Below are 22826 nucleotides of genomic sequence, written 5' to 3' on the forward strand. Positions count from 1 at the left end.
AACATCAGCGGCCTCCAGGCTTATTGCAACCGCTTAGTATTCGAGAATGGAAGTGGGAAGATATAGCCATGGACTTCGTGACAGAATTACCACGAACAAATAAGCAGCATGACTCAGCTTGGGTAGTAGTAGATAGGCTATCCAAGTCAGCTCACTTCCTGCCTGTCAAGACTACATACACAGCGGACCAGTACACAGACATTTATGTCTGAGAAATAGTATGATTGCACGGAATCCCTAAAATCATAGTATCTGAAAGAGGATCGGTGTTTACATCAAGATTTTGGGGAAGCTTGCAGCAAGCTATGGATACCAAGTTAAGTCTTAGCACGACATTTCATCCTCAGACCGACGGTCAGTCCAAGCGTACCATACAGATTTTAGAAGATATGTTGCGCGCTTGTGTACTAGACTTCGGAGGATCATGGAGTAAGTATATACCACTGATAAAATTCTCATACAACAATAGCTACCAGTCAACGATCTGGATGACACCCTATGAGTTACTTTATGGAAGGAGATGTCAATCGCGCGTTACATTGGGATGAGGTAGGAGAAAGGCAACTTCTTGGACCCAAAGCTGTTAGAGAAGCTCAGGATGCAGTAGCACTGATAAAAAAGTGTATGCTCGCTGCTCAGAGCTGACAGAAAATTTATGCGGATGCCAAGTGGCGTAATGTGGAATTCAAAGTCGGAGATCAAGTCTTCTTAAAGATATCTCCTATGAAAGGTGTGAAGCGGTTTGGGAAGAAAGGCAAACTTAGTCCCCAGTTTATAGGTCCTTTTGAAATATTGGACAAGGTGGGAACAGTTGCATATAGATTAGCCCTACCGCCAGCTCTAGCAGATAGCCACAATGTGTTTCACATCTAGATGTTGCGTAGATATGTGTCAAACCCATCTCACGTCCTCAAGTACGATACAATAGCACTCCAGAAAGACTTGAGTTATGAGGAATGACTGATTAGAATCCTAGATAGAGGGATGAAGGAATTACGGTCTAAGAGCTTTCCTATAGTCAAGGTCCTATGGAGTAATAGTTCAGAACGGGAGGCAACATGGGAGTTGGAGGAAGACATGTTAGCTCGGTATCCGGAATTGTTTGGTAAGTAAATTTCGGGGACGAAATTCTTTTAAGTAGGGGAGAATTGTGGTGTCCCAGAATTTTTACTTAGCTAGATAGTAGTAGTAGTTAGTAGTATGTTAGTTTCCGTGGATTTAAGTTTAAGCTGGGACTTAGTTGGAAACTCATAGCAACAGTTATGGATTTTATAAGTTTAACCTATAGTATAGAAATATTAATTATAACATAAGGTTTGATTAATATTGCTGGTCCTAGAAATATTATTTATTATAACCTAAGGTTTATATAGAATTAATAAGAGCATGACACTTGTCATAATCATGTTTATTAAGGATTTAAGTATTATTGATGAATAGATTAATTAAAAGAAAGATCTAAAAGCTCTAGAACCTTTCAGCAGCTGTTAAGATCACATTTTGACTCAGTCAAAGTTGTTTAATCAATTCAAAATATGCTGAAAAAGTGCAAATACGTGTTTGATATATCAATGTATGTTGATATATCGCCTACGAGAGATATAGAAAACAAGCCGACTTCGCATGAACGAGCGAACGAACGAACGGGGCTCGGGATATAGGTCTAGGCGATATATCGCCCAGGGTAGGTGATATATTGCCCCTCGGAGTGATTTTTGAAAGCTTGAGGTTTTTTTAATTTAAAAACAGCCTTAACCACTTGGACCTGCCTTTGAACGATTTTGACCGAGTTCTGGGCATATGTTGAACGAAAATTCAAATCTTTTTCATTTTATATTGAAATTAAAAGGGGTTAGTTTCACTCCTTGAACTCTATAAATAGAACCCAGTACTCAGCCATTTCCTTCATTCTTCAAGAATTCTTCAGAGCCTCCAAGCTGCTAAGATTACTATAGAGAGAAACACTTGGGTTTTGAGTTAAAAGCTTTTCCAATCTAAGCTTTTCTAAACACTTGGGAAGTGAGATATAGTGTTATTTCAGAATCAAGGTGTAGATCAAGTCATAGTCATCCAAGGTATTCTTATCCTTAAGTTCAGTTCTTCATGGTTCTTTAGTTTTCTTTTATTTTCTTTCAGATCCTAACTCTTGTTTATGATTCTTGGTTAGGTGTTTGAGTTTCTTGAAACTTAAGGTTTTCGGTAAGTTTCTTCTTGGATGGTTTAGTTCTCTTTTTCATCTCTTTTTCTTTAGAAGCTCACGATTCTTACTGTTGGTCTTAGGAGTGTTCCAAATCCCGTTCTTATCTCCATATCACAGTTTTTGGTAAGGAAAATAGGTTAGAATATATGTGTTTATATGTTTATGTTATGATATGTTTTGTGTTTTAAGCTATAATATGTATAAATATGTTTTGCAGTCACTTGGGGCTGATAGTTGCTTAGATAGCAAACCCCAAGAATTTTTATCATTCTCATGGTTTAGAGTTATGATTTACCCTACCTCGATTAGTAAACAGAGGACCTAGATGGGTTATCATATACTATAGTTGTGATCTAACCTACCTCGATTAGTAGATAGAGGACCTAGATGGTTTTATCACATACCATGTTAATGAGTTAATGGCCATTAATATTGTAGTCCTATATGATATACGTTTTTATAGTCATATGTTTTATAGTATATGTTTATGATATAATCTTATGTTTATGATTTATGATATATGTTATTAGTAGATTTTCCTTGCTGGGCATTAGGCTCATTCCTTTCTTTTTAGATGGTGCAGGGAAATGAACTTGGAAGGCGGGACAGATTCGTGGCAGCTTGGCATGTGTGTTGAGGATGGATGGATTGAATGGACTGCTGGAAGATCGAGGATGACGTTGTTTTCAAAGCCTTTTAGATTATGTTTCATGTATTTCCGCACTTAGTTTTTAAACAATTTATTTAAAGATTATGTTTTATGTTTTATGTTTTATGTACTAAACAATGGGTACCCATACCTTATTTTGTATTTTGCCTACTATTTTGGATTTTAAATAAAGTTATGTTATTTCTTATGTATGTATTCCAAAATAGTAGCTATGTTTTGTAATTTTTTAATGGTCTGAGGTCTAGAATTAGTCGGGGCATTACATTGACCTATCTTTTTCTCATTGGTCTTTTTTCAATACTTCATCGTTTTTCCCTAATTTTTGATGCCACGTGCCGCTTTCTCATTCGCCATGTCATCCCTAGATTTTCGAGGGATAACACTGTAAATCTTATTCTAACATTGACATTAATTCAAAACACTGTTGCAATTCTACACCATTAATTGCAATTGGAAGATATATATGTTAAAATCACAAATTAATTGATCTAGATTAAATTGAATCTTACTTCTAATTTCATAGCATATCATATCATATATCAAAGAGCGACAAAATAACTACAATGACAGAATGCAGTAAAAGACATACAATATAATAAATATACTAAAACAAATTAACAATCTAAGTTACATAAGAAAAGCATGACTGAACTTATGTAAAAGATGCTAAATAATTTTAGAAAAGAAATTAAAAGATGAGAAACAAAATAATTAATGAGATATGGAGATGAAAAACTAAAAAGAATCAATATCACTATTAAGAATGAAAAGTACAAAAACTACACTCTAACCTCGCCAATATTTATAAAATAGTTCACTCATTTTTGTCACCTAAACACAAGCAAAACTAAACTAGAAATAAGAAAAACAACAAAATTACTAAGTGTATTTTTCTCTCCAAAATCTAATCTTTTTTTCACTTGTTTTGGTTCTCTATTTATAGAGAAAATTTTGATCCCAAACTAGTATTTTTCGTGCATTAGGAAGTAGAGAAATGACTGCAACCTTTTGACCGAGTGTAACGACCCAAAAATTACTAATAAGGCTTAAGGGCCTTGATTAATGTGCCGGGAGGGCATAATTGGAAGTTATGTGAATTAATGGTGTGATATGCATGATTATGTGAAATGCATGTTTATGAGTATTGGATAAGCATGCGGGCCCTATTTGGTTGTGGGGGCATAATTATAATTTTGGCCCGTTAGGGCATAAATGTGATTTTGTGATAAACTATTAAGACCACATTATTATGTGGATATATGTGTTGGCAGCTTTCGGCACGAGGCGATCCCAGAGAACAAGTAGCGGGAAAGTCACAACGGGACCTGGTACTTGACTTGGGGCAAGTCAAGGGGTATTTCGGGTATTAGATGATTATTTGGGTTATCGGGTTATGGAAATAAATAATTGGAGATATATTTAAGATTAGGAAGCTTAGGCGGGAACATTGGGGAATTTTACCATTTTGCCCTCGGGGACGTTTCCGGTACCGCGAGCCTCGGGATTGACTTAATTAACTAAGGTTAGACTAAGTAAAATAGGAAATAGTAGAAACTCAATGAGCCGACCCTCTCCATTTCCTCTCCTCCTCTCTCTTCTTCTCTCCCAAGGAAACATTGCAAACTAAGGGGATTTGGCTGGGAATTCAGAGTTTGAGCTGAGGAATTGGAGGTTTAACTCAGTGGAAACTAGGGGAATCAAGCTAGAAACAAAGGTAAGAACTTAATCATACTCTTGATCATTAGAATTATGTTTGTTTGGCTGGGTTTTGAGATGTTTATGGATTTTGATATTGAAGGGTCGAATTAAAGCTAAAACTTGGAAGTTAGCTCAGGAATCCTTTAGAGAATTGGTTCAACAGAGAAGGTAAGCTCCAATTCTTGATTTAGTGTTTGAATTATGAGCATTTATGACTGGTTTTCTTGTGTTCTTGAGCTGTTGAGTTTCAGAAATTAAAATGGGATTTTAATGAGTTTCTAAGCTAGGTTTTTTTTTTCTAGATTATGTTACTAGAATCATGTTAGAAGTTTTGTGATCAAAGGATTTTGGAATTAGGATGGTTTGGGGTGGTTTTGAGCAAGGTTGGGATGCTAAAAATGGTGGATTTTCTGGGCACGAGGGGCTGGGCCGTGGCTCTGTTCTAGAGTGTTGCGGCCCTGCGAAGCAAAGAAGAGCCAAGGAGGCTCTACCGAAGGGAAGCGTCGCGACGCCACAGGGCAGGGCCGCAGCGCGTGTCTGTGATCAGAGAGGCCTAGCCTCTGTTTTTTGGGGCGGGCCGTGGCGCAGGTTTTTAGGGTTGCGGCCCTAAAGGGCATTTTTGGCTAAATGGAGGTTTTAAGCGCGGGAACCTAACCTAGGATGCTCAGGATCGATTCCACCACCGTGTTTGGTGGAATTCGATGTCCCGAAAGCTAGAACTCTACTCGGAAACCTTTATTCGAATATTAATGGAATTCCTTATCTTGGTTGTGACTAGGTAAAAGCTAGGGCTCGGGAAACAGATCACGCTCAAAGGGCATTTCTTGTAATCATAGCGTTTGGAAATTAAAGGTAAGAAAACTGCACCCGGTTGTGGATTTGTATTGGGACTAAGGGTTCCCTGTTTTGTATGCTCTTTAAGAGGATTGTATTATGCCATGTGAATTGTAAATGGATGGTATCATGCCATATAAATAGTAAACGAGCGGCCTAAGAGTGCCGGGGTTTACACTTGCGCACAGGGCGCGGCTCGGCCACTGGTAGCTAAGGACAGCTTATTATGCACTGAGCTCGGTTTAAGCGGCCCGGAGTCAGTGGGATAAACAGAGGGTGCAACCTAAGTTGTCAGCCCTAATTATCATGGGATTTGTTTGTTACTATTCTGATGAATATGATATGCCGATTGTTTGAATGACTGATTGTTAGTTTGTCGATTGTTATCGTTGAATAGGTGAATGTTGAGTACTTGGTTGTATCTTGTGAGAAAGTTGGTTATTAATGTTGATTGTGTTTTAAATGTTATATTTTCTTGCTGGGCCTTAGCTCACGGGTGCTATGTGGTGCAGGTAAAGGCAAGGGTATGACGAGTTGACCATGGGTTGGAGAGCTCTGGGGGCGAGGTGTACACGTCAGCTGCTCGGCCGCCACGGTCGAGGGATGGTACAAGGACGGGAACCTAAAACGCGTATTTTTCCATTAGAGTGGCTTGGTTATTTATAAGTTTTGGGAGATTCTGTAATTACGTTATTTAAACCTTGATTTGGGATCCCATGTGCCAAACATATATTTTAATGAAAATTATTCGTTTATAACCAAAATCTTTTAAACCTAACCTGTTTGTATCGTTAGATTCACATTTTTAATCAAATGACTTGATTAGCAAGTCTTGCACTATTTCAAACACACAGTGTAACATTCTTGGTTATCCAGGGCGTTACACCGAGCCTCTCAGCCTTTTGTTGTTCTGACCATGCTCGGACACAGTAAGAACGTGGCAGGCACTGAGGCGAGGTGGCAGGCACTGGTGGGTGGCTGTCAATCAAGTGGGCCCCATGCGTCAGCTGCAAAAGGAAAAGACAGCTCGAGACACGTGTCAGCTGTAGGTGCTTCAGCATGGCTTGGGCTTGACTGCGATTTGGGTCTGATTTTGGGCTTGATCTTGTCAAAAATGCAATTTTTTCATTCCTTCTCCAATTATATATTCTTTTGTTCTTCTTTCTTTTTCTTTGTGTCAAAATACATTTTATTTCCTGAAAATTAAACACAAATTAAATTAAAATTAATATTTTCAAATATAAAATATAGGGTAAATGATCATTTGGTACCTTGTGTTTTATCGAAATACAAACTTGGTACCCTCTGTTTCTAAAAATTATCAATCGATACTCTCTGTTTGCAAAATCTACATAGTTTGGTACCCTCCATGCATTTACATTTTTAATATTCCTAGAGTACCCCTCATTTTAATGATTTATTTGATTTTCAATTATTTTATTAATTTTAAATAATTTAAATATATTTTTCAGAATTCATAAAATAAAATAAAATAAATGTTTAATTAAAACTTTAAAATAATTTTAATAAACAAAATTATTTATAAAATAAATTTAATTAATTAAAAAATTAATTAAAATCTTATTAATTAACTCTACATAAACCTAAATTTTAATTTAATTAATTAACAAATCAATCCAACTTTGAAACAAAAAAAAAATGTAGGTGAGATTGGAGGGGGACTGAGGGAACTAAGATGGTGATGGTGAGATTGAGTGAATATGAGTTTTTTTTCATTAATTAAATTAAAATATAAGTTTATTTAAAGTTAATTAGTAATATTGTAATTAGTTTTTAATTTTTAATTTTTTAAGACTAATTTTTTTAATTAATTAATTTTTTTAAAATAATTTTTTTTATTAAAATTATTTTAAAGTTTTAATCAAACATTTATTTTATTTTATAAATTCTAAAATTATATTTATATCATTTAAAAATAATTGAAAATCAAATAAATCACTAAAATGATGGGTAATTTGGGAATATTAAAAATTTAAACACACGGAGGGTACCAAACTATATATTTTTTGTAAACACAGGGTATCGATTGATAATTATCATAAATAGATGGTACCACTTTTGTATCTCGATAAAATATAGGGTACCAAATGCGTATTTACCCTAAAATATATTGCAATAAATTCATAAAAATATTAATTGAAACTTAATTTATTTTAAACTTTAAAACTAATAAAATTATATTTTAGAGCACTAATCAACATTTTCTCTATATTTTTTAAAAATTAGCTAGTTTAGCTCATCAATTATGATGCTCTTAGCATATTTGTACCACAACATTAGAGACTTCTCTCATAGGCATAGTATAAGGATAGAATTATTGATTTATTTTATGATATATATTTTAATTTAAAATATTAAAATTATTAAATTAAGTAGCGTTATCTAATTTTTTTTTTTACATTAGAGAAAAGATACCTTAATATTATAAAATATTGATAATTTGAACATTAAAAAAAATGGTGCTCCTGAAGAGACTCCTTAAAGAAGTTATAGACATAACAAAGTTGATAATAATTAAAGCCTTTAAAGTGGTTATATAGGCACTTATAAATAATATACATGATTAACAAGTATGTTGGAAATAATGAAATCTCTTTAAGTGATGTCAATATGGGAGGAAACTATCATATTAAGAATTATTGTCGACAATACAAAATGTTTGCATATGCAATAAACTAATAATATGAGATAGCAAGGATCATGATATTAAACAGGTCAAGAATTATTGACATATATATAGTTTTGGCCAAAATTATATGACGCAATCCAGGCAGTATAAATTTACTCACATAAAGTGAAGTAAAACCTGTAGGGGTACAAATAAATATTTGTACAAGAAAATGTAATTCTAATGAGAATTTTGTATATTTGTACACAAATGAATTATTGTACAAAATCTATATAGACAAGAGAATGATTAAATAAATACATATACATATTGTTATGAGAAATATAATCAATATTTGATTATAGCCTGGAGTACATATGTTTTATGGGAATTGATATGTGTCATATAAACGTTGCAACACAAATTATTTATTTGGAGCTCCTAGTAATATGAGAATTTAAAATATGCCTTACCGAAAAAATTTCAAAAGAATTTAACAAGTCTTATGAGATATAAATTCAAAGTCGCATGCATTATACAATAAAGATCTTTGTCTGGATTAAAGACATATGTGAATAATTATTTGAAATTACAAGTATGGTTGTCTATGCAATGTGAATTTGTAAATAATACGTTGTAAAAAGCTCTTGAAGAGCTCCTGATTATTTTATAAACTATTGAAGAAAGATTTCTTATTCATCTTGTAGATTGGGAATTATTAAATATATACTTTGTTTATAGATTAAATTATGAGTAGAGAAGTCCCAAAGAACTTCGTATGCATAAAGAATCATAGTGTATATGATCACTTGATGTAGAAATTAAAGAACATGTAACGAGAATGCAACAAATATATGGTCCTGAAGTATCATCTTTATTGCAAATGAAAATTGATATTATCGCAGATATTCATTCATGTGATCATATTTAAATTTCAAATTTTGGATTGAACATAGTCATAGATAATGAATATCCACAAATATGATGCATATTATAACATTGTTTCTATGATATGATAATGAATAAGGTTATATACATGATTGATTTAATATGTTGGATAAATATTCATATTCCATTCTACATATATGCTCCAGAAGAGTTATAGTAAATATGTGATCATAGATAATTTATGGTGATTTATAATTATAATGAAAATCATATGAGATATTTGATCACTAAAGTTACCATGGATATATGCATGAATGAGAGATATATACGTGTTGCACTCTTTTTCCCTTAGTTCAGGTTTTGTCCCACTGGGTTTTCCTGACAGGGTTTTTAACGATGCAACTTTAAATCATGTTGAGATACTTACAATTCATGAGGCAAGGGGAAAATGTATGATTGAGATCAACGAAACAACATATTTGCGGAACATGTTGATTATCACCCGATAAAGAAATACCAACAATTCTCTATAAAGATAATGATGCATGTACCGCTCAAATAAAATGATAATACCTTAAAGAAGATATATTTAAATACATTTCATCGCAATGCTTCTTCACACATATATTCAAAAGAGTGGTGATTTGATGTTCATTAAATTTGATTAAGTGACAATCTTGCAGACTTATTTACAAAGTCATTACCAACATCAACGTTCGAGAAGATGGTACATAAGATCATAGTGCATCAATTAAATGATCTTCAAGAGTTTCGAAATGAGGGGGAGTAAATAAACACTACACTCTTTTCTCCTTGGCTGAGTTTTTGTCCTAATGGGTTTTTCTAGCAAGATTTTTAATGAAGCAATTTTCATAGACATCCGGGGGAGTGTTATATAATATTACATATATGGATGTCCATAATAATGACGAATCATTAGATTACCCAAAGTAAAATATCGACATTAGTTCTTGATTGTATTCAAAGTAGTTACCCGAGATTTTCTTAGGACTTATTTATCTGTATAAATAAGGATCATTCCCCCATTGAAATAACACACAAGAGTTTAACTCTCTCATTTCGTTTATCTATTTCTTTGTCAATTTTTTTTATTTATACTTTACATTTCAGTATTCTTAATAGTTTTATAACATGTATATATTATTATTATTATTTATTTACTTATTTAATAATACATATAAGACAAACTGAGCACACGAAATTTTACATATATGGATAAATAGTTTAAAATCTTCCAAATTGAGTTACCCTCTTTCGTAAATTTCAAGATAGCCAATCAAATTAAATCACCAAATTTGAGATATATGTATCTTCACTTACTAATTTAATTACCACCAAAAATAAGGCTTACGATTACAATAATGAACCACAAAATCATGTGAAAGGTGGTCACATAAAAACTACTTTTCGTGAAGGCTCAAGCAAAATGAAGTAGAAACATCAATGGATTGTTTGGTATACAGCAATATGGAGACGAGAATGATAATTTGAAGATTTTCTCATATTTGGTAATAAGTTTGAATTTTGTAACCCGTGAAACTGTACTCTAGAAACTGTACTCTAGGGGTATTTGTTATGAAGTAAAATAAATGTGAGAATGAGAATCTAAATCTCTTCTTATGTTTGGTTCAATTTTAATGGGATAAAGTAAATTTTAAGGGGATAAAGTTAATAATTTGTGTGAGCCTCACATGTATTTTAAAGATAAAGTGAACCATTTTGTACACAAGAGTTTAATATTACATCCATTCAAAGTCTCTCTACACTTTCTAATGCAACTCAACTACTCAAAACAAACACCCCTAGGAGTTTTAACTTTTCTTGATTCTGGGTTCAAGTAAAACTCACATGACAAATGGTTTTTAAATACTCAAGAATGTGAAACACTTCAATTTTTTTTTTTAAAAAAAAAATCTTAAACTAATAATTTTTTAGTTAAAGATTTATTTTATTTTTGAACCTTATAATATAAAATCGAATATAACTATAAAATGATAAATAATATTTGTTTATTTAATAAATTAATACGTAAAGCCTATATATTATTAATTTATTTTAAAATTACAAATGAAATATTATTAAATATAAAATATAAAAGTATTTTTGTATTTTTAAAAATTATACTAGATTCTAGCATTTAATAACTGTATTTTTAAATTTTGTTAAAAAAATATTTAATAAGTAAAATTGTTTATAAACACAGGTACCAAATAAGTATTCACTGTATAAATTATAATCTAAGGGAAAATTTGGTAATTTAAAAAAAATCATTTGCTATTTATAATTATATTATTTATTATTTTGATAAAATATATTATTATATTAATTTTTGAAAAATATGAAAATTTGACAGATTCTTATGTACAATCAAACATAGAAAGTGATATTTTCATCAGAAATCATAGATTATATTCCAGTATATAACCAAACACAGTGATGTAAGTTTCCAGACTATTAGATTACCCTCTTCAACTTTCCCATTAATATAAAATTTATGAACTCATCATATCAAATGCTCCAAATGCTTTCTTATTAACATACTTTTTGAGAAAAAAAAATTTCAATGTTTTCATTGTATTTTTATTTAACAAAAATGATTCTTCAATATTCAATCATTAAAATTTGAAAATATATATATATATTTTTTAAATTGTACTTATATATAGAGAGAATAAGACAAAGGAAAAGAGACAAATTATTATAATCCCAAACGACCTAGCTAAGATAAACTGTGTTAAAATATTAAGCTTATAATAAGCTAGCCACGCATGCATGGGAATGGGTAATCTCTTATTTATCTATATATCTAATTATATTTGTCTACATCTTTGTGGATCATATTGTATGGTGTGGATAGCGTGGTCCACTCTCAAAAGTAAGAAAATAAATAAAGAGCAGCACATATTATGTAGAATAGTATATAAGTTGCAATAATTATGTATATATGGGTTGTAACATAACACATTTACGAGGCTACCGACCTGAAACTCCAAAGAATACGCCAAGAAAGAAAGTATGATTTCCAAAAATTTACCGCCCTAGGAAACCGTTTATATATATGATCGATATTCTACTAAAGGCAGCCAATTATACATCACCACGTGTCCACTTTCTATTTCTGTAGCCTATATATAAGTTCCACTAGCGATACAAACCAAAGCAGTTATTATTGAGTATTGAGAGAGTTTCTTGTAACGCTCTGATCTTTTGCTTCAGTTTCTCTCCATTTTTTTTTCTAATTTTCTTAAGAAATATTCCAAGAAAGTGACGGAAAATGGGAACAGCAACCTTCATAGACATCATCATTGCCATCCTCTTGCCACCTCTTGGCGTCTTCCTTAGATTTGGATGCCATGTACGTTTTTTCTTAGTCTTATTTTCTTTGATATTTCATTTACTTTTTATGTATATATATACATACGTTATATAGGTTTAGTTGAAGAATTAGACAAGTTATTGTGCTGTAAATTTATTTTTATCTTTGTATTGATTGTTCTTTATATGTATATGCAGGTTGAATTCTGGATCTGTTTGGTCTTGACTTTGTGTGGGTACCTTCCTGGGATTATCTACGCTATCTATGCTATCACAAAGTGACGAACTCATTTGGTAAGTATGTCTAATTCCTTTTATTTGTCCTAAAATTGCATATATAATAGGGTTTTTTGTTATTTTTAATTCCTCACAAAAACTTTTTCTAAAAATATATGTTTGCTGTAATTTAAAATTATAAAGATAACTGAAAATGACTTGTTACCAACTTTTTTAACTGATTGCCGCCTGATCTATATGTTTTCCTTATCAAGTGTTCATAAAAAAAAGTGAGAATATATACATATATATATATAAATATACTTTTATATATTCGTATTATAAATTTGCGGCTGATAAACATTTCTTATTCGTTTTAATATGCTCTTAGAAAGTTCCCTTTAAATTAATTGGTATTGATGGAATTAGGCCATGGGCCTAGGTGAATATGACCTCCACTGAGCACATATAATTTAATAAAGATATTTCTTGAGTGTACTAATTATGTTATTTTTCCCTTTTCTTTTCAGAGAGTTTGATCGATTGTGAAGACCATGTTTGTCTTGTTATTGTTTGTGGATTTATTTTTAAACGTTGGATGGACAGTATTGGTGTAGTGGTATAATGGGCAGAGATGAACGGTTGATCCTTCATCTTGAGTGTGTGTATGTGTCAGTATCATATATTCAAGGCCTCTTCTCTTCAGTTTCTTTTGAATAATTTTTTGCTATCTTTATTCGATGTAAGGTTTGGTTGGAAGGACTACCGATATATTAGGATATTTTATTTTTATTTTTGTAACTGTGATTGTCTTCTTATCCATATTAATTTGCCTTTGGAGGAATTACCTTAAATTGCCTCCACTTAATTAAAGCAATTTTTTTTTAAAAAAAAGAAGAAAATCCATATCAGACAAAGGAGATTAATTTGTGCATTTTTTTATGATTAAATAAAATATAATAATATAGGTATATAGAACTGTCAGATAATAAGACAAAAGAGTTGAGTTTGATTATTGCGGTCATTAAGAATATCATAGTTCTGTGTAATGACTTTTTTGAGGGCAAGTTTCAGTATTGTACTGGAACTGTAAATGGGGTTGCCCATGCTTTAGTTCGTTTGACAATACTAAACGGTGGTCTAGTTCCAATAATTTTTGTGGCAGTCTTTTCTCTTGGAGATTTTAATAAGGTCATTTAAAAAAAAAATCTAATTCATTATTATAAGTTTGGTTTGAGATGTGTGAACTCTATACAAAATAAAATATGTTATTTAAAAAAAAAACTATATATAAAACGATAATTTTTAAAATTTTAATACCTATAAAAATAAAGGTATTTTTCTAAATATTGAGGTGTCATTGCGAGGCAGGGCCGGACCTATGATCAACGATAAATGGTGTCAAAATATTCGACCCTTAGGTATGATATATGATTAATTTTGTATGAATCATCATAATTCTATCGGAAGACAAGTTAATTGGGTTTCCTTTACTATCACTTCGCTTAAACAAACTAAGGGAGGCAGTAGCTACTTTATTCGTAGGTCCCATAAGATAATATTCCAATTCTAGGCAAGGGAAGCCATGGATGAGTTTGCTCTTATAAATTGAATCTTAAGTTTAATACTTTAATTCAACCATGCATGACAACTATATTAGTATTCCTTTTCGGTAATCGATCCTAGTACACATTATGAGGGTGTTTGTTTTGAGTAGTTGAGTTGTTTTAGAAAGTGTAGAGGGGTTTAGAATGGAGACAATATTAAACTCTTGTGTACAAAATGTTTCGCTTTACCTTTAAAATAGATGTGGAACCTACACAAATTAATCACTTTACCCCTTTAAAATTTGAACCAAACATAAAAATGATTTTAGATTCTCATTTCCACATTTACTTTATCCCATATCAAACACCCCATATAAGCCAATAAATTCACCGGCAGATAATATTTAGAGTAATGATATATGCACCTAAAATATGCTATTAAATATTATTTACGATGTTATAATAAATTAACTTAATTAATCACATTTATTAAAACTGTGACCAATATTTTAAATTTAATACAGATTTGAAGAACACAATCATTACTCAACCATTTATACTATTTATGAAAAAAATTATTTATAATTGTGGGTTATTATAAAAATTTAATTGAGTGAGGAAGGGAGAGGGACTACAAGGGAAATTTCACTTTTTATCTCTAATAATACCTAATATTACCAAAAAATCCCAACATTAATAATATTTTCAAATTAATGCTAAGCTTTTCCCTCCTACCGAAAATACCCTTCCCATTCAATCTCAGCCTTCTCTCTCTCAGTCTCGGTTTCTCTCTCTTTCAGTCTCACAAAAATCCCCCAAAAACCATCGAACCCCCACCTCCGTCGAGCCGTCGAGCCGCCATCTCCGTCGAGCCGTCGAGCCCGCATCTCCGTCGAGCTCCCACCTTCTCCGTCGAGCCCCCACCTTCTCCCATTTCTCCGGCGATCTCGAGCCCACTGCAAACTCCCATTTTTCTGTCAAACCCGAGACCCACGGAGCATATTTCCTTCAAAGTTTAAAAAACTAAGGTAAAATCTTGAACCCAAGTCCATATTTGCTTTATATCGTTGTTGAATCTGTGATTTGTGGAATGGGTTGTCCGATTTTGTGGGAAATTTTTCTGGGTTTGAACCAGTGGCTCGATAGGTTCGATTATGGTTCGATAGTAGGCTCGATAAGGTAGTTTGAACAGTTCGATGATGGATCGATTATGGCTCGATATGAGCTCGACATGAGCTCGATAAGAGCTCGGTAGGATATGTTGTATTATATTACAAGGGCTCGATAGGTTCGATAATGGTTCGATATGAGACTAGACTGTAGCTCGATGGTTATTTATCTAGACAGACAGATTTTTCATAGCTCGATAGGTTCGATAATGGTTCGATATGAGACTAGACTGTAGCTCGATGGTTATTTATCTAGACAGACAGATTTTTCTTAGCTCGATAGGCTCGATGCTGGCTCGATAGGCTCGATAAATTTAGGTTGTTGATATTTCTCGATGGAACTCGATAGTTTTTCGATAGTGCTCGATAGGGTATGTTTCAGCTCGATGATAGCTCGATAGAGATCGATAGAGCTCGATGACAACTTATTTCAGTGTTTTTTTGAAATTTTTTTTATTCTGTTTTCTTACAAAAAAAATTTCATGTGTTGTTACAGATGCCTAAGTTGCTTGTTCCGTTCAGTGATCACTTTCCTGGTCGAGTGACATATCGGGGTAGTAGTACTTTAAATCACATCAAGACCAGGTTTTTGGAGCTCGGGCTGCTTGAAAGGGCTAAGGAATCCCCTTTTAAGCAATTCTTTTTGGCTTCGGAGTTTAATTTCTCCGGAGTCTTGGTGCATCAACTGTTGCTGAGGAAAATCGCCAGCAACAACGAAGATGAGGTGCATTTTTTCTTGGGGTCGAAGTCTTGTAGATTCGGCATGGGAGAGTTTGCCCTGGTGACGGGGTTGGATTTCAGTGCCTTCCCGTCACCAGAAGAGTTGGAAGGGCGTAATCTCAGCGATCGGTTGATAAAGGAGTATTTCAACGATGCTGAGAAAGTAAAGCTGTCACAGGTGGACCATGCTTTCAAGACTTGTACGGTTGTGGAAGATGTGTACAAGCTTGGTCTATGTCTGTTTGTTGAGGGGGTTCTGAATGCCATTGAGGGAAAACTGCACATTTGGCGAGATATTCTAAAAATTGTTGAGAATGTAGAGTACTTCTTCAGCTATCCATGGGGGAAGTACTCTTATAGGAGGCTATTGCATTCTTGTAAGAAGGACATGGTGAAGCAAAAGGCCAACTATGATGCCAAGAAGGATGCCAAGGTGCAGCAAGAGTCCAAATACAGTATGTATGGTTATGCCCCCGCCTTACAGTACTGGGCATATGAGGCTATCCAACAGCTTGCGGTGGAGCTTGTTGTGAGCTCGGGAAACATGTTCCCGAGGATGCTTAGCTGGTCGCATCGGAAGAACAAGGATTTCACCAAGTCCGTCATCGCACCGATATTATTGAAGAAGAATGTAAGTTATGTTGTTTTTTTTTATCTATATGCTTATATTTTATCATTATTTGAGTTAACCAAATGTTTTATGTTGTTTGCAGTTAATTGTTCTTCCGATGTTGAAGCCTCGGCCAGCAGAAAAAGACTATTACTTGTCTTTGACTGAGGGAGATCTTCCCCTTTATCCTGGGCTTGGCCAGGATCCCTCGGAGACTGATGAGGAGGAGGATGCGACTTTTGAGAAAATGGCAGAGAAAGTTTCTCAGGCTGCCGAGGCAGCCAAGATATTTATTGATGCTGCCCCGGGGGAGGAGGTTGCAGGTCCCACCCCTCCTATTCCCCCAGCCTCAGCCTCAGCCCCAGCCTCAACCTGTGCCCCAACATCAGCCCCAGCCTCAGCCCCAGCATCAACCTGTGCCCCAACATCAGCCCCAGCCTCAGTGTCAGCCCCAACACCAACCCCACCACCAGCCTCAGCCTCAGCCCCTGAGCTGGCCGACTTGATTGAGCGGTTGGACAGAGTCGAGGGTCGACAGGAGACCCTCTTGAAGAACCAGTCAGTGATCTTGGACGTACTCAGTCAGATCCTGACATTTGTTAAGGAGAAACCGAGGGGGTCCAATGAAGATTCAGAGTCAGAGTCATTGGATCTTCCACTAGACTATGTTGATGATCCAACGACGCCCCCTACCATCATTGTGACACCAGATGCTGAGACTCCGGGAGTCGTTATTGTCAACCCTGAGGATGTTGCTGGGGTTCAGTTTCAGAGGGCTAGACGCCAAAGACGCAAGCCAGATTGGTTTGAGGACTATACGGATCCCACGAGGAAAAGACCTCGCACTGCTGCAGCTGCACCAGCAGACGAGGCTACACAAGAGGCTACACATGTGCTGGACCCTCTCAAGAAGCCAGATCCCAAACAGTATAGGACAATGTGCAAGTGGCTTCTTGGAGACATGCCCAACAAGACCCCGCGGGATGTAAAGACTGGGAGTCACGGTCCAGCATGGTTTCTGACGTTGAAGACACCCCAGTCGTGGCTCAATGATGGGGTAAGCAATTTATACCTAATTATGGACTATTTTCAATTTTACATGTTTTATTTTTACTGACTCGATGTGAGCTCGATAGGAGTTCGATAGTAGTTCGACATGGATGTTAAAATAGGGGTTGTTCTTTACTATTTCAGAGTGGCTCGATGTGAGCTCGATGGAGCTCGATAGGTAGTTCGATAGGGATGTTAAAATAGATTGTTTTTTTACTGTTTTAGAGTGGCTCGATGTGAGCTCGATATTAGTTCGATAGGGATGTTAAAAGCTCGATGTGAGTTCGATATGAGTTCGATAGTGAAAATTCCCTTAACAAAGTGGCTCGATGTGAGCTCGATGGAGCTCGATAGGGAGTTCGATAGGGATGTTAAAATAGGTTGTCTTTACTATTTCATGATGGCTCGATGTGCGCTCGATAGGTAGTTCGATAGGGATGTTAAAGTAGGTTATTTTTACTGTTTCATACTGGCTCGATGTGAGCTCGATAGGAGTTCGATAGTAGTTCGACATGGATGTTAAAATAGGGGTTGTTCTTTACTGTTTCAGAGTGGCTCGATGTGAGCTCGATGGAGCTCGATAGGTAGTTTGATAGGGATGTTAAAATAGATTGTTTTTTTTACTGTTTTAGAGTGGCTCGATGTGAGCTCGATATTAGTTCGATAGTAGTTCGATAGGGATGTTAAAAGCTCGATGTGAGTTCGATATGAGCTCGATGGAGCTCGATAGGGAGTTCGATAGGGATGTTAAAATAGGTTGTCTTTACTATTTCATGATGGCTCGATAGGTAGTTCGATAGGGATGTTAAAGTAGGTTATTTTTACTGTTTCAGACTGGCTCGATGTGAGCTCGATAGTAGTTCGATGGTAGTTCGATAGGGATGTTAAAGTAGTTTGTTTTTTTACTGTTTCATACTGGCTCGATATGAGCTCGATATGAGTTCGATGTGAGCTCGATGGAGCTCGACATCAGCATTTTATGATGGTTTTTGCTAATTTTTTTATCGTACTCTCTTTTGCAGCATATTGATGCGGCAGAACACATGCTTCGTATGCGTCGCAAGTATTTTCCCAATATATATCGACAGAATGCAGTTGTGATGAACAGTTATTTCTCACAAGTGATACCTGCCCGATATGATCAGTTCAAGAAAACAGCCGACAAAACAAAGTATTATTGGGATGCTGACATTATGTCCATGTTGACCGGCATCGAGCAGCAGTTTCTGGCATCTTGGGGAGGAGTTGAGGATGTATATTGGTGCCAGAACTATGGACAACAACATTGGTTTGCCATTGAGGCTTCCATTTCTAGTTGGACTCTGACTGTTTACGATTCAGACAACTCGGTGATTAGTGACGCAAAGCTTGAGGATATTATGAGTCCATGGTGCTTTATGCTACCTTCTCTGTTAATGCAGAGTAAACTGTTTACTGATAGCTTGATGTTGAAGATTCCATCAGCAGGAAATAGGCCGCATCAGTTCACATTGCGTCGCAAACAGAAACACGAGCTCCCTCAGTCAAAGAGAAGGTAACAAACATCATCTTCATACTAATTTTGTTTCTAACTAAATTTATAGTAATGTGCACTTAATATATTATTTTTTTTACAGTGGGGATTGTGGTGTGTATGCTATCAAGTATATTGAGCATCTAATGGTCGGTCTTCCATTGGAAGCTATCTGCGATGAAAATATGGAGGTGTTCAGGAACAAGTGGACCACAGACTTGTGGTATCAAAATTTGTTACCTTGATGATTGTATATATACAGGGTCTTTACATGTACAGTTTGTTGTTCACATTTTTTTATAATTTTCATGGGCTGTTATCGAGCTAATATCAAGCTATATCGAACTGTTATTGAATTATCAAAATTTGTTACCTTCATAAAAAGAGTTTATTAATACAACAAGTTCAAATGGGAAAAAAGAGTTTAAAGCCTAGCTTTGCCATAAACATAACTTTTCAGAAAAATCAAATAAAAAGAGTTTATTAATACAACAAGTTCAAATGGGAAAAAAAAGTTTAAAGCCTAGCTTTGCATGTAGCCCTGTTGTGGCCAAGACCACCACACATGCTACACTTGCGATGACTGGGAATGATTTCTCCATTCGATGGAGTGCGGTTTGTCTTCCTTCTTCCCACCTTATTCTTCTTCGGTCGACCAACTGGTTGTTTTTCAACGGGAACCCCAACTTGCATTTTCTCTATGTTCTCGGGAACTTCCCAATCATCCTCATTGCCAGTTGGGTAAATTGTTTCTTTGTAAGACTCCCTCCACATCTCAGTAGTGTAATATGGTGAACACAGTGAGTAAATGTTGACATTGCGCAACATGGCCGCAGCCACACCATGAACACAAGGGTAACCCATTATTTGAAACTGACCACAAGAGCATGATTTGGTCATCAAATTCACCTCACCATCACCTTCTGGGTCTACCACATGAAATTCAAACTGTCCAAGAGGATGGACTTTCAAGTACCTTGCATCATCCGCAATGCCTGAGACATCTTTCTCATATGTTGTTGCTAATTTCGATGTGCACTTCTCTACCTCCTCACGACGCGCGGCAAACCATGACTGAATTGTGAAACGAATGAATTCCACAAAAGTAGTGACTGGGAAGGTTCTTGCGTCTCTGGTTTTGTTGTTGAAACTTTCAGCGTAGTTGCTTGTCATTACATTGTATCGATTCCCAGGAAAGTATACACGAGTCCACTTATCGAAGCCAATACCCTCGAGATATTGAGCTATGGCAGGATCCATTTGCTTTATATTATTGAAGAACCTGTGAAATTTTGACTTCCGAAATGCATATGCCGCATTATACATCTCCTTGTGACAGTGATCGGTCTTGAACTTAGCGATTACATTCATACTTATGTGATGGTAGCATGCGCCGTGGTAGGCATCGGGGAAGACCAACTCAAGAGCATGAATAATGCTAGCATGCCTGTCTGAAACAAAAGACAGATTATCAACAACTCCAATGGCTTCCTTCAATTTCATCATGAAATACTTCCAAGAAGCATGATTCTCACTGTCAACAATCGCGAATGCAATTGGATAAATGTGGTTATTCGCATCCAATGCGACAGCACACAACATGTGGCCACCGTACCTTGACTTTAAGAAAGTGCCGTCCACACATATAACAGGACGACATGATGTAAATCCCCTTCTACAAACTCCGAGTGAGAAGAAACAGTAAAGAAAGCGACCGTCATCTGTGACAAAATCAGTAATTGTACCTGGATTCTTTTGCTGCAGCATGTACAGGTAAGAAGGTAACTTGGAGTACGATTCTTCAGGTGTCCCCCTAACATAACCGAGTGCCTTCTCTCTGCATCTCCAAGCCTTAATATAACTCATATCGATCCCAAAATTATTCTTCATATCCTCCTTTATGCTGTTTGGTGGATAGCTAGTGCCATCAGTAGCATATTTGTTCTTGATAAGGTGCCCAATGACAGAAGGTGCTGCTTGACGGTGGTCTTTTTGTCGCAATTCTAGTGAGCAAGTATGTACACTATTATAAACAGTGATCTCAAACATCTCTGATCGCGCTACTTTTTTCCCTCTTATTCTCCAACCACAATCAGGATCCTTGCAGGTGATATACAACACATCAGTACCAGACTTCTTAACCATAAACTCAAAATTATTCTTCATTGCAAAGAGAGCCGCTTTGGTTTTCAATTCCATCTTGTTCTCAAATGTCTTCCCAAGATGTAATTCCCCCAACGCTATACCGGATGAGGGTGATTCAGAACGACTACAAGCTATGATATCTTCTTTTGTAAACATGGGAGCACTCCATTTTCTGTGATCTTCTGTTGAACATATTGAAATGTTCCCTGTATAGTTATATTCTGTTCCACCATGACGACTAGAGCTGGTGCCAGGTGTTCGACGTCCTTGACTTGGTGGGTTCGTCCGTGCAATATGACGTATTGGTTGTTCTTGTGCTTCTTCTACTTGCAAATGTTCAGCTAATAGATCATCATCCACCGAATTGTCTCCTAATTCCTCATTGTGTTCGGCTACCGGATCGTCATTCACATAGGGGTTGTACTCATACTGGTTGTCCCTCAGGTCACCAATAGGAAATCCTAAAGTACTGGCTGCTCCCTCAGGTCCGGGAGTGGAATATGGGTCTGCAATGACAATCTTTTTAACAGGAGTGACACACAAGGCCAACCTTTCTTTAGATGTTACTCCTATGAATGCACGGACACCAAGATCACTTTCAACATGAACGGGTGTAAACGGTTGGTCGCCACAAGTGTAAGGAACCTCCAATTTCAACTCATACATCTGTTTATCAACTTTAAGTTCCTTGTGCAATATGTCAAGAAGTTGCAAGTACGTTACAGTATCCTCCATCGGTATCACCGTGCATTGAGGGTCCTTGAAAATCCACTTATTCCCTTGTAATTCCCAAACACCATTGTAGGATACAAAAACGTAGACAATAGAGCCTGTGTTGGAAAAAAAAACATTAACATTGTCAGGAAAACTGTCATTTTTCCTGAAATGCAATAAAAAATAACATTATCGAGCTTTATCGAGCTATTATCGAGTTGGAATCGAGCTACCATTTCTCAAAACAGAACATAAACCTAACCAAACCCTCCATCGAACCCCTATCGAGCTATTATCGAGTTATCATCGAGCTACCATTTTTCAAAACAGAACATATACCTAACCAACCCTCCATCGAACCCATATCGAGCTATTATCGAGTTAGCATCGAGCTATCATTTCTCAAAACCGACCATAAAACACAACCAAACCCTCAATCGAACCCTATCGAGCTCATATCGAGCTACTATCGAGCTCACATATTATAGATCCATTCGACCCCTTATCGAACCCTTATCGAGTTTCCATCGAGCACTAAACCGAACCTATCGAGCTATTATCGAGCTATTATCGAGCTAACATCGAGCTCTTACAAAGACCTTCTTCTACATACCATCGAACCGTTATCGAACCGTTATCGAGCTTCTATCGAGCAAAAAAATTGCAGAAAACCCAGAAAAACACAGATCGCGGAATCTCTAAAAAAATCCCGAAAAATACACCAATATAGGCTCAGATCTGTTCAAAATAGCCAAAAAAAATGTAAACAAATAATACCCAACACAAAATGTAAAATCTCATTACCCATGGTTTTTCTCCTCCAAAAACTCTCAAAATAGATGTTGCCTTTGATATTAACGAATTCACAGAAACAATGGAGATAACTA

General features: G+C 35.5%; 1 protein-coding gene across 1 annotated transcript; it reads left to right on the plus strand.

Annotated features, from left to right (window-relative positions):
- Window positions 1–11904: 11904 nt before the first annotated feature.
- Window positions 11905–13272, plus strand: LOC133788299 (hydrophobic protein RCI2A). The gene is made up of 3 exons (XM_062225730.1): window positions 11905–12295; window positions 12454–12549; window positions 13002–13272. Exons 1-2 carry the CDS (start codon window positions 12215–12217, stop codon window positions 12535–12537), a joined length of 165 nt encoding a protein of 54 aa, XP_062081714.1. The 5' UTR covers window positions 11905–12214; the 3' UTR covers window positions 12538–12549; window positions 13002–13272.
- The last annotated feature ends 9554 nt before the right edge of the window (window positions 13273–22826 follow it).

This window comes from Humulus lupulus, chromosome 7 (assembly GCF_963169125.1).
Source record: "Humulus lupulus chromosome 7, drHumLupu1.1, whole genome shotgun sequence".
In the NCBI taxonomy this organism is placed as follows: domain Eukaryota; kingdom Viridiplantae; phylum Streptophyta; class Magnoliopsida; order Rosales; family Cannabaceae; genus Humulus; species Humulus lupulus.